This window comes from Egretta garzetta, unplaced genomic scaffold (genome assembly GCF_000687185.1).
Source record: "Egretta garzetta isolate BGI_Z169 unplaced genomic scaffold, ASM68718v1 scaffold79, whole genome shotgun sequence".
NCBI classification, from domain to species: Eukaryota; Metazoa; Chordata; class Aves; order Pelecaniformes; family Ardeidae; genus Egretta; species Egretta garzetta.
Window position 1 is genome coordinate 3603833 of NW_009260791.1, and position 13050 is coordinate 3616882.

At 52.0% G+C, this 13050-nt stretch overlaps 1 protein-coding gene across 1 annotated transcript in view; it reads left to right on the forward strand.

The window, feature by feature from the left end:
• LTBP2 (latent transforming growth factor beta binding protein 2) overlaps nt 1–13050 on the forward strand; it is a 96098-nt gene that overhangs the window by 27737 nt on the left and 55311 nt on the right. The window contains exon 2 of the mRNA XM_035902032.1: nt 7656–7726. Coding sequence (XP_035757925.1) covers nt 7656–7726 — 71 coding nt within the window. The remainder of the gene's footprint in view (nt 1–7655; nt 7727–13050) is intronic.

Genomic DNA, 13050 nt, shown 5'->3' on the forward strand with positions numbered 1-13050 from the left:
AGGGGAGATCAGGGGGCAGGCCCAGCTGCTCCGCTGCGAGGGGAGCCTGCGAGCGGGATGTCTGGCGCAGCGCTGACGTACCCTTCGGCCCCGGGCCCCCTCCCCTGCAGTTCCCACTCTGCTCCCTCGTGGCTGATGCCCCTCATGATGGGCTCCTCTGCCAGCTGGGAAGGGCTACCCAAGCTGTCATGCGGGCAGCTTGACCGACCCACACGTGACAGCGCGTGCCCACTCTCCGTGCTGGGGGGACACAGGGGGCAGGTGCTGGGCTCACTGCCCTCTGATATGGGCAGAAGCTTTTCTGCTAACATCGGGTGGGGAACTTCGCTAGAATACAAAAGGCAGCATAATCCCTGAGGTTTCTCTCTCCCATACTTCCCTCCCTGCAAAATTTAAAGACAGAGGTGTCCCCTCTTTGTAGTTGCCTACAACAAATCCGCAGAAGCAGTAAACCCAACCTTTTTCTTCTTCCCATTATGTTTGATACACGAAGTTTTTATCACTACGGGCTAGTCAGTGGCAGGTAGGTCTTGAGCAGATTTTGGGTTACCATTACCATTACCAGTCCATTAGCCTGGGTTTGTCACCTGCCCAGAAGGAGAGTCATGGGAAGATCCGGTCCTGCGCAGTCAGGTTTGGGCTCTTTTGGACTCAGGAGGATTTTACCCTTTCTGTCATTGGAGTATTGTCAGTGTTGCTTTGGGGTCATGTGGCAGATCAGTTGGATTTGAGTCATCTGAGAGGTAGCCCGTTCCTTTTCAATGACTGTCCTAAACAGTCTCCACCAGGTTTTCAGGCTGCAGCTGCCTCTGGTGACGACAGCCATCCTGCACTGCTATCAGGAGCAGGTGGGCAGCCCCAAGGTTCACACTCTGTTCAGAAGAGTGCTGAACCTCTTTGCCAGGAGCTTGCTTTCATGCCTTAATCAAGGCCGTAATTGGTTGGTCCAGCACTTAGGCTCCGTTGACCTGTTATCAGCTAGATTTGGCTTCCGGGGGTATCGGAGACTGCCGTTGCCTCCAAGCTTAGAGGAAGGAAGAGCTGTGCCTTGTCCCTGTGTTCCCCGTGCAGGCTGTGCTGCACTCCCTGCCTCCGCTCTGCCCTGGATGACGAGGGCTGGGGATACAGGCCTTGCTCTGATCCCCAAGAACTTGAACTTTGGAATGTGCATATAACAGCTTGTCGTCAGTAGCTTTCCATCTCTTTTGGAGTCCAAATCAGCACTTTTTACGCTTCTCTGTGACCTACTATCTTTGGAGCTTATGAGAAAGCCTAGCTGAAGTAATTGTCCGTGAGTAACCACATGGCGTTACTCCTCATGGAAAGCTAGCTGCTGCCTCCAGCCATTTGGTGAGACTCCGTCCTTCCACCTCATCCATCTTCTTATGTCCCTTGCTGCACCGGACACGTTTCCATCCAGGAAACTCAGGGCCCCTAAAAAACTTCATTTCATGATGTTTCATTTTTTTGCCAGGTGGGATATTTTCTGTTCTCCTATTTACACCGAACTACTACTATTCTCTAGTACAACAACCTTCGTTTTCCCTTACTCAGGTAGCTTTGCAGGCTGCATTAAACCCCAGTGCTATTTATTTATACTTATAAGTTACTTTGGCTTAAAATCTCAGCTCCTGCGTGGGTTGCCTTTCCTGATTCCCTAGTCAGAATTCTCCACTGGTACCTCCAGGGGCCTCGCACAGTCCTGTGGTTGAAAAACCCGTTTATTAGCACTGTCTCCTTTTCTGGATAATTATTTTCTTGCATTGTTTGATAGCAGCATACCCAAAATTGAGGTTGTTTTTTTTCTTGGGCACATTTGGATGTGTCTGCCGCCCTGCTCACGTCTGACCTTGTTGCAGGTAGGACTTGCTCACACCCGTCTATGAATGCGTCCAAACGCAAGTCTTGCAAGAGCTGGGTTTTAGTATTTTCTCCTGGTGGTTCATTGTGAGGTGACTTTTAACACCACAGCAACCATTGCAGAAAATTACTGTCTCGTAACACTGAGCGAGGAAAACAATCCAGCCCCCAAAGCATCTCTGCTTCGCTGTGCTCTGCTTAACCTGCCTGTTTCCCCAGCCCCCCTGCCTGGTTTGCAGACACACACCAGTCCCCGCTGCTGCAGATGAGCTATGTCTACCCAGTGCCATGGAGCAGGTGACTTCCCGGTCCAGAGCATCCAGTCTGATGTTTAAAAGTAGTTATAGGTTCATCGATGCAGCTTCTGGTCCGTGGAAAGATTTTCCTCCTGAGCATCGTGGGGTAGAGAGCTCCCAAGCCCTGACTCACGCCAGCTGTGGCTGTGCTCATGTGCTGGATGCATCTCTAATTTGTGTCCCTCATGATATGACCCCCCCTTGTTCCTCTGCCCCATGCCTGGGAGGGTGGGTCCCAGTGTTGTACACAAAATCAGAGGAAGGTGGGTAACAGGGGGGGTAGTCTGGATACCTGCCTGGACAATTTTCAGGGGCACGTGAGGCTCCCCACATAACAGGCCGGGAGTCCCACACTCTCCTTCTCCCCCAACTTTCTTCTTGTGCGTTCTCCGCCCTGGTTCTTGTTTAATTGGCGGTGTAGACACCGTCTGTGGCTATATAGACCTGCTTTACCCAGGCTTTGTGGGATATAGGTTCTTGCTGCAGTGTGTGTACAGGACTGCTCAGGAGCGGAGGCAGTTAATGCTGATGTGGACTTGGCAGAGGATTTTCAGTGGCTCACCGATGCCAGCAGCCTTTTGCTAATGTTCTTCATTGGGTCTGACTGCAAATATTTCATATGCAGTTGGATGAAGTTCACTGTCCTGTAGTAGAAAGGCAGACCTGATGATCTAATGGTCCCCCCGGCCTTCTGCAAGGATGCTGTAAATGACCTGAATGGAGTCAGCATATCTGGCAGCACAGAGTGCTGTGTGAAGTTGAAAGATGATGCATAGGTTGCTGTTAAAATACATGGTGAAAAAAATGGTTCTACCAAATGCTTCAGAAACAGTATGTGATCATTGCTGAGCCTGTGCACATGCTGAAACTATGCGTAGCCATGATCTTACTACTGTTTTCTGCTTTTCCTTCCCCCTAGTGCTTGTTGCAGTTGCTTGGCTCTGGTTTCATGTAAGACTGCTAGATCTTGCAGGCTTGTATCATCCTGGGGACCACTTTGCACAGCAGGGGCCTGATCCTGGTGGTGGCTGCTGGCTGCTACAGCAAAGCAGGTGCTGGCTTGCTGCAGCTCCTGTGCCAGTGCATCCAGTCAGGGCCATGAACGGTACTTTGGGATGTAGGGAGGCTTCATGGCACTGGCTTCAGCTCTGTGAAGGGTGTCAGGGAGATGCCTGTCCCAGAAAAGGAGCAGGCCAGTGAGTAGTACCTGACACCTCCCGTGCACCAAGCTCTCACAAGGTGCTGGGGTTGCTCCCTGGGCACGGATGGTGCATGCTAGCTGTGGAGTGAGGAGCAAGCTTGGTTTGCAGTTGCTTACTGCTGCCTGTGCTCTTTGGAGACCTCAGGGCATCCCTGGCACTTGAAGCAGGGGCTGAGATGTGGATCCAGTGCTTCACCCTGCATTTTGCCAGAAAGGCAAACCCGAAGGCCCACGTCTGCAGTAGTGGGCTATGCCTCAGGGCTTTCTCTGGCATTGTGGCTATTCAGCTGTCTGAGCTATTCACCCCCCTTTCTCTCCACAAAGGGGAAACTGGCTATTGGAAATGGTCTCTGTCTGCTCCGGTCTGAGCTGGGCTGGGAACTATTTTGGAAGGTGCTAAGTGACCCATGAGCCCTGTAGCAGTCCAGTGTTACAGGCAATTGAGTCCCAGCACCTGGGAACATCCCCAGCAACATATAATTTCCTAGGAAAGACATATACTATCTGACCTGGCCCTTGGGAAGGTAAATACATTAATTAACCGATTCCACTGCTAAAGAGACAGAGGTAGGGAAGACAGATGGTTTGCCCAAGACTTGTTTTAGCACCAGCAGGAGGGCTGGGAATAGGGCATCCCAGTGCAGCATGACCTAGTGTGAGTGGTCAGCGTCTGAGCTATTCACCCCCCTTTCTCTCCACAAAGGGGAAACTGGCTATTGGAAATGGTCTCTGTCTGCTCCGGTCTGAGCTGGGCTGGGAACTATTTTGGAAGGTGCTAAGTGACCCATGAGCCCTGTAGCAGTCCAGTGTTACAGGCAATTGAGTCCCAGCACCTGGGAACATCCCCAGCAACATATAATTTCCTAGGAAAGACATATACTATCTGACCTGGCCCTTGGGAAGGTAAATACATTAATTAACCGATTCCACTGCTAAAGAGACAGAGGTAGGGAAGACAGATGGTTTGCCCAAGACTTGTTTTAGCACCAGCAGGAGGGCTGGGAATAGGGCATCCCAGTGCAGCATGACCTAGTGTGAGTGGTCAGCGGGACTTCAGCTTGGGAGACCTGTGTGAGGACATGTCTTCTGTTCTGTTCTGCTCTGCTCTGGGGCTGTGTTGAGCTTCTTTCCACCTGGGATTGGTGCTGACCCCTCCATGTGTCCACCCATCCTCTGGTCCCTCTGCACCTCAGGCTGCCCAGGATGAGGGCTCCCCAGCAGCCACCCCCGGTACACTGACACCAGACCTGGAGGAATCCTGCCACTTGTTTTGTCCTCCAGAAGCAGTGCTGGATGGAGGGGCCCAGGCCTGGACATGCCCCGCAGGTGGCTCACACCTGAGACGCATCTTTGGCCAAAGTGTCGGTGATGGCACGTGCAGCAGGACAAGCACAGCCGGGAGCCACCACTCTCTCAAGCACCATCCCTCCACGCTATAAGCATGCCGTGCTCCTTAAACCTTCCGGGATTCATTCTGAATTCTTTGTAAGGCAGTGAAAACCACATGGCATTCAAGCCATGCAAATGTCAACTAAAGGCTTTAAGTAGAACCAGATGTGCCCAGGACTGGGTCCCATGCGGCAAAGCCCCCATAGCTATTTCACCACTGCTGATGCCCTCACTCACCTGACACCCCATGCTATGTGAGGTCCTGCTCACTGGGCTTTCATCAGGAAATTGTTGTGGTCCTCTCTGCCCTCCAGTACTACTTACGTGTTGCTCCTCCCAAGTGCTCACTTCCAGTCCTGGAGGTCCTCCCTGCCTCCATCTCTGCCCATCCTCTCATTCAGGAGATTATGGGAGGAAGGGACATTCCCATCCAGGGAACTCCCTCTGCCTCCAAGGGCGTCACTGCCAGGTTGGCTCCCTTCTGCACATGCTGGGCTGTCCTCTCTCGAGGAGCATCACCCTTGTGCTAGCATCTACCTTCACCTGGGGTTGGCAGCTCATGTCTGGAGTTGGCAGTGACACAGAGTGACTCTGTTAATGAGAGGTTTGTGCCGAACCCAAGGAGGGTTTCATGCCCTCAAGAAACATATTTCATGCCTTTATGAAACAGGGGTTTCATGCCTTCAGGAGTGATCTGGTCTGCTCAGGCTTGGGCCCCTGTCTGCTTTAGTCTCACACCTTTCTTCCTACAACCTTTGGCTTGCTGTTGGCATTGAGAGCAGAGAACAGTGTGCTCCCTCCAGCACATGTGTGAGAGGTATAGATAGAAACTTGAACTTTAATCCCATGAAGAACAAATAGTGTGATTCAAGGCCAAAACAGCTTCTCTGGAGAAGGTAGGTAGTTTGCCTGCAAGAAACAACCCCTGATTATGTCAGTTAAGTTGAGGTGGAAGAGGGCAAGGGCTTTGCTCTCTGAACAGACCGGTTGAGTGTGACTTGCAAGGTGTGTTTCAGCCATGCTGAGGGGGGAGTGGGAGCTGTGACAGTCTAAGCAAAGATGCTTATGCTGCTGCTTGGAGTGGAGTCCCTCAGCAGACCTTAAGTACCTAAAGACCTGCCCCAGCTCAGTGGTTTTCTCTCTGTACTGATCTGGACATCTTTAAAAAATTTAAGGCCTTTCATGGGCTCTTATGCAGTAAGTAAAGGAAAGTTTGCTTTCCTTTGATACTTTCTGGGGGTGTCTTAAAGAACCACAGATCTCTTTACTTGACAGACAAAGAGCTGGAAATCCATGCTTTAGCCCAGCCAGAGCAGACGTGGGTGGATGCAAGAGTGACTTTGGCTTGTTCTGTTTGCAGGAAGTCACACCAAGGGAATTTAAGTGCTTTCTCCCTGTAAAAATCTACCTAGGTTAATAAAATATTGATCCTGAAGGGCTGGATAACTCTTTACAAATGATGTGGCTTCTCAGACCACTTCCCCTTCCCACGTGGAGCGATTGTATCTCTACAGGCAGCTTCATTCATGAACACCAGAACAATCCTTGGCATGCTTGCTACTCACCGTCTTTGGCTCTCCTAAAACGTGAGCCCCACAGCTTGAGCTCTGGCACTTCTGGAGTCTCATCTCATGCCATGTGGATGCAGGAGTCACGAGGATGCCGGTTCAGAGCAGGATCATCTTCTGACCCTGCTGTGTTCATGTGAAAATCAATCCAGAAGACAAATGTGCATGTTTCCGTGGTTCCTGTAAATTCTGTCAGCAGCTCTGACTGCCTTGTCCAGCGTTAGAAATAAACCATGCTTCCCACTTCATTTCCAGAGGTTTTCCAGAGCTTTCAGGCTGCCCATTTCTAACTTTTTATCTTTTGAGGACTGTACTCTCCCATCTACCTAGACATGCAAAAGTTACGTATTCCTTAAACCTTCCCTTCATGGTGAGTAAATACTCTTGGACAGCAACCTGCAACTTGTTATTCCTCCTCATTATAGACGTGTAAATATGAGATGTGACCAGAGGAAGCAGGATTAGCTGCTTGCTTGGGCATTACAGAGCACCTCTTGGAGGCCCAGCCGCTGTCTCTGATAGCTGTGTGTCAGCAGTGATCCCTACCTGAAAACGTGTAATAAGGGAGAGGTGGGGAGGGCATCGTTTATGCAAAGGCAGTCAAAAAGTTGTCACGGCAAAGTGCTGGAATTAACCACCATGGAAATGATGTGAGCACGCTGCAGTTAGTCTAGCACCATGCATGTCAAGCAGGCACAAATTTTGTAGCACCGGAGAGTCCCCAGCCCTCGGGGCTGCTGCGCCAGAGGCAGAAAACAAATGCGGGACTGGGATGCTTGCAAAGGGAGAGCAAGCCGGGGAGAGGCCAGTGTGGCTGCTGGCGTGCTGTCCCTCCCCGGGGTGGGGTTGAGCAACGAACAGCAACAGGCGGCAGCAGCTAGGCGGAGAATGAAGCGTTGTCTTCGGCCGAAGCAGCTCGGGACACTTGCGGAGGCGAGACGCTATGACCAAAGTTGGAATCGGGCCCAATTTACACCCCAATACCATGAAGTGCTATGAGATCTTCAATGATCACAGGCTACCGGCCTCCAAGTGCTCTCAGGAGGAAAATAGTTCCTCTGAGTGCTGTGCCAGGAACCCAGCATAATGCCAGTTCAAAAGGGAGATACTCCCCGAGGGATCGCTCACACTGCAGCATTCACATAGTCCTTGGGGGTTTCTTTTCCAAGCACTTAAACAACTCAGCCCTTGTCCCATTGGTTTTGATCTCAGCTGCTGGTCCATCTGGAAGGAAATATCAGATGCTGCAGGAAATAATTTTACGGGTGACTCAGAGGTGCTGGCTGCAGAGAGACCTCGGCTTCCCTTCTCCTAACCACGCTGCTTTGTCTCCCCGCTTAGGCCAAATGTCTGCGGCAGGCAGTGTTGCCCAGGATGGACCACGGCTCCCGGCACAAACCGCTGCATCAAACGTGAGTATGACAGTCTCAGCTGGCGCAGGTCTCACATGGCACCCCTAGAAAGCACTCAAGTACTGCTGTGACCCCGCACACGTCCCCTGCGCTGTGCCAGGGCAGAAGATGGACTGTGGGGTCCTGGAGGCAGCGCCGCAGCCTCCCCGTGGGGCTGCCGGGCTGTGGGTCAGCTCTCCCTGCCTGCTGGCAGGGTCTGAGCATGCTGAATAATTATGGTTTTACTTTATTACCATTATTAGTGACCATCCCGAGCACAGTCTTGTTGGGGCAGGGCACTGCAACAGCACATTGATGGGTGAGTTTTGAGCCCTGGGCTCTCATTGTCCCGCTTAGAGCAAAAAGGCAGGTCTGTGAAAGCCCCAGCAGGTGAGAACTGGCAGAAGTGAGCTGTGCTCATGTGGGCCATCGTTGCTGACGCTGAGGGGGAAATCAGGGCTGCAAATTATCTGAGTGCTATTAAGGAAAGCAATTAATGGAGTTGGCAGAAGGGCTGGGATGGGTGGGGCTGGAGCGTGGTGCAGCACGTGGGACGTGCAGGATGGCGGGGGGCTGCATGGTGCTCCTGCAGCATGGGAACTGCCTGGCCAGGGCCCTCCTGCCCGCACACAGTGGGGTTAATAAGGGCTCTGCTCGTCCTGATGGCCCTGCTGAAGGCCCGGGGACTGAGATCATTTTGGGCTCCCTGACACAGCACTGGAAGGGAAGGGGTTTGGGCAGGCACCACTGCAACACGCGCCAGAGGCAGCTGTGCTGTCGCCTCCATCCCCAAAAGCTCTGCAACCACAGCCCAGCCCTTGCCACGATCCCTGTCCCTAACCTACAGGGTTACACCACCCAGGCCACCCCTGGGCCTTCCCAGGGGACCGCCTGCCCCGTGCACCTGCCCGGCCCCAGGGAGGCGACGGGCAGCTGGGAGGGCAGGGAGCGCACCGGCACCGGGCAGGCTTTCCGGATGGGAACGCCCTGCCCAGAATAGCCAAGAGCATCTGCCTTCACTCGAGTGGCAGCAGCCGCCCAGATGTTTAGCGGGGAAAGAGGCTGAGCTTTGTTTGCCGCGGGATCTCACGGCGCTTCGGCCGCGCTGGGATAATTGCATTAGCGATCGCTGTTGGGGAGCGAGGGGCCAAGGGCTGACTCACCTCCCTCCTCCCTCTCCCCCTCTCGCCGACAGAAGCCAAACGGTAGAGAGCGTGCTGTGCTGCCAGACAGTGTCTGTAAACAGAGCGCGGGGCCAGCGATGGCAGCATCTTTCTCTCATTAGGGATTTTCGTAGGAGCAGTAGGTCTGGGCTCGCAGCCACGCAGGCTGTCTAGCGATTGCTCAGGTGCTGGGCCCTCGTTCCCAAGGATTCATTAAAAGGACACTGTCAACATGATCGGGCCTGACAGAGTTCCCCCCAGCTGGGGATGGTAAATCTCAGGCAGGTCTTAGGTGGAGACGGGTGATGTGTAAACATCATTTCGTTTCCAGCTACCTCCCTCGACAGGCTTTTCTGCTGGAGTTCAAGCTGCTGGGGACATTCAGCTCTTTTTAAGGCTGCCAAGGCAAGCTGGACCAGCCCGTCCCAGTTAGTTTCTGCACTGTAATACTGTTTAATGTCTGATCTCACGGTCTTTGATATGGGGCGTATCAGGGAAGTTAGCGGGGCAGAAATGCAGCCAGATGGAACCTCCTGGCGTGATGAAGCAGAGAAGAAGTTGACATTCAGGTCTTGGGCCAGACCTTGGTTTTGATGGGCCTGAGCCTGGGTGCCGGAATGAGGATAGGCCAGATTGTTGCCTTCATCTATGCCCCGTCACCCACCGAGCACGGTGATTTCTTCCTTCTCCACCCGTGCTTTTCCAGGGACTTTCCTCTTGCAAAATCTCTGCATATGACTGAACTCAAGCCATGGGCAGGTTTCTCTAGAAGTTTGGTTTGTTCTAGCATCAAGGACCAAAGTGGGACGCGAGGAGTTTTCAGAGAGTCAATAACTGGGAAGATGAAAAAGAGAAATCACTCTCTTCGAGACACTGATGTTTCCTGGGAAAGTGGAAGTGAGCTAAAGGAGATTAGGAGGAAGATCTCGCCTGCTTGCAATGGGCTTGGTCACCACACTGAACTGCATACAGGGCATACTGTGGGGCTCCAGAGGTCTTCCCACAGGAGGGGACTTTAGGGATAATGAGCTACATCTGAACCTGGCCCCGAGGACTTCATCCTCAGGGCTTTATGTCCTGGGTTCAGTGGAGAAGAAACCGGTATACACAAGCTGGTCAGAAGCCCCCTTGTGCTGCCCATATTTCAGGGGCTGCAGTGTGAACTTGTCAATAATTTAGCTGCTGCCTATTAGCTCATCATCCCTCCCTTCTGCTTCAGAGCAGGGGAATCCTCTTGCTCAGCCTCCCAACATTAGTTTATCAACCTCCACTGTCATCAGCGTTATTTGCTATGGTTCTCTGCTGCTTCCCAGCCTGAGCTGGGCTGGTAATGCAGGGTGAGCTTTTTTTCTGACATGGGTTTTTTAAAGCTTAAAAGGAACCTTTTTAATCAGCATGTTGGGGAAGGACTAAATAAATGCATGCGCTTTCTACTCTCGTACAGATGGTCCTGTGGTTGAGATACTGGATGAAGGGGCAGGGATTCCAGGATGAGTTGCTGGCTCTGCTGTGGTCTCACAGTGTGTCTTCAGACAGCCACATTAGCACCTGGGGCTTTTCCACATCTGCAAAATGGAGATGACATTCACATGCTCTCTCCTTTTGTCTCTCATATGTCTCTCCATGTCTCTACAGTCACTGTATAGTGACTGTAGGGCTTTTTGAGCCCATGCTGTTTTTCATTGAAGTTCAGTTTTCCCTCTCTGCATTGCTGTTGTTCTCCCTGCCTGTCAGCCAGCACAGATCTCTTACTTGTGTTAAATTGTCCATCCCTTCTGGCTTTGCTAACGCAGTCAGAGCTCTAAGTTAGAACTGAGATTACATATTGCTCTGCATCAACAAACAAAGTTTTCCATGAGAAAGTGGACTAAATCACCCTAGTGGTATGAGTCCTTCACCATCTTCCCAGTTTCCTGTAGATGCCTAGCTGGATGGACAGATTCCCCCACCTTTAAATGGGACTGAGCTGGAGCTGCTTACAGTGAAGACCTACACCCCTCTTCCAGACCTAGAGCGTGGGCAGAGCAGCAGGGACACAGTAACTGAATGCCACCTTGCAATGTCATTGCTCAATCCTGGGGTTGGTGTGCCTGCAAAGTGATGGGAGGTTGGGCTTAGGTTTCATGTACATATATAAAATATATATACATATATGTTTAACTGTCTTGTTTCTTCTGTCAGCATTATGGTTTAGGGGGCCTGACTTATGATTTCACACGCTTGGCATTGGCGATGCTTCTGCTGAAGGATTTGCTCTCCCTATATCGCGTAGCTGGACTGTGTGAAAACCAGTGACTTTTTAAAGGTCTTTCAAGTTCTTCCTGTCTCTGCAAAGGCAACCAGGAAGGGTATTAATCCTAGAGCTGGAATATTTCAGCCAGGGCAGCTCCCCACCCATCCTGAGCAAAGGAACCAGATGACTAATCCCATTCCCTTTTTCCTCTTCTCTGTATCAGTTGCCTTAGGGGTTTTTTAGAGTGCCTGGTTGCTTATCACTGTTTTCCTGCTGCAGGGCACAGTCTAACGTGACTGTGAACGCTCTTAGTGGGAGAGGCTGTGAGAACTGCTGTGATTCCAGGTCCTGGCGCGGTGGCTCTGCAGTATTTCAGCACGTGAAGCGGTTGTTTTCAATGGCAGGCTTCCTGGTCTGGTGGCGTTCGTTAAACAGGCATTTATTGGGAGATAACGGTAGGGACTGGCAGCCTATTTAAATCACAGCTGAGTTCTATATTATAAATTACATCAACTTTTGGTGTGCCAGACTTCCCAGAGACGGTTAATTCCTGCCTGACTAGGACCCTGTCTCTGTTCCAGAGTCTGCAGTGGTGGCTGATTTATTTTACTGGGGGATTTCATCAAAACCTCTGGCTTTAACCTATACAGCCCTACGTGACTTGGGTTCTCCCTTTCCGTGAGATCTCCCTCTCTTCCTGACTGCTAACATGGTAATAAAGGTCAAATGAATGATTCCAGCCAACGTATCCCTGATGGCAGTCCAGTTTTGGGGTGAGGGAAGGGTTGGGGGGGCTATACTGCTGTGAAAGGACCTCAGAGCCTGTACAAGGACTTTCCTTGCTTGGCAACAGCGGGATGACGTGTGGATGGCGCGCGAGGCTACAGCTCTCTGTATGTGTGTTGCCCAGAAGCAGCCTTTCTCACAGGCCTGCCTGGATCTCATGGGGCCGGAGAGCACAGCCAGAGAGGGAGGGATGTGCTTATGAAACCCCAGCCACTGCCTGCGGAGGTGGCAGGATGTCAGATGCTCCTGCAGCCTCCCCGGGGCAGTCCTGGGGAAGGGGCCCCCAGCAGAAGCGGTGGGTGCATGTTTCAGCCTATCCACAGGGTTCCCATGCGGCTGGAGGTTACTGGCCACCTTGTGTTGTCTGACGAGGTTTCATTACCCTTTGGCCAGCTGGCTCTTTCCTTCTTTGAGGGAGGACACAGTTTTCCAGTGCTTTTTCAGTTACTCTGACTCAGAAAAACAAGCCCAGTCCTACCTGAGCGAGCTGTGGTTTCCTGGGTCTCGCTGGCTAGGCTATAAACCCAATTTGGCATCTCTTGACTTGGGAAGTGTTAGGGTCCGGCGTATAATTAATAGCACTTTCCTCCCGGGGTGCAAACTGAAGCTGATGCACTGTAATTAGGAACACACACAGGCTCAGAGGGTGATTTGGGCATGAAGTTAATGAACTGTAAGTCCCCATAGCTGCGGAGGAATTTGAGCGCAGTGACTCCAAAATCAGCTGTGGAGGGAGAGCTGGAAAGCTCAGGGGGGATGCAAATCAGACCCCAACACGGACTAAAGCAGGAAGGTAACACACAAACTACTCCCAAGAGGCTGTGATAGTGCATGGTTGTCTGTCTTCTCATCTGGCCGTCGTTGCCTCCCCTTGCTCTGGGACTGAGGTCCTACTCAAAACTGAGGTCCTACTCAAAACTGGCTGGATGGCCGAGCCCAGAGAGTCGTGGTGAATGGAGCTAAATCCAGTTGGTGGCCGGTCACAAGCGGTGTCCCCCAGGGCTCAGTCCTAGGGCCAGTCTTGTTTAATATCTTTATCAATGACCTGGATGAGGGGATTGAGTGTGCCCTCAGTAAATTTGCAGACGACACCAAACTGGGTGGTAGTGTTGATCTGCTTGAGGGGAGGAGGGCTCTGCAGAGAGACCTGGACAGGCTGGATC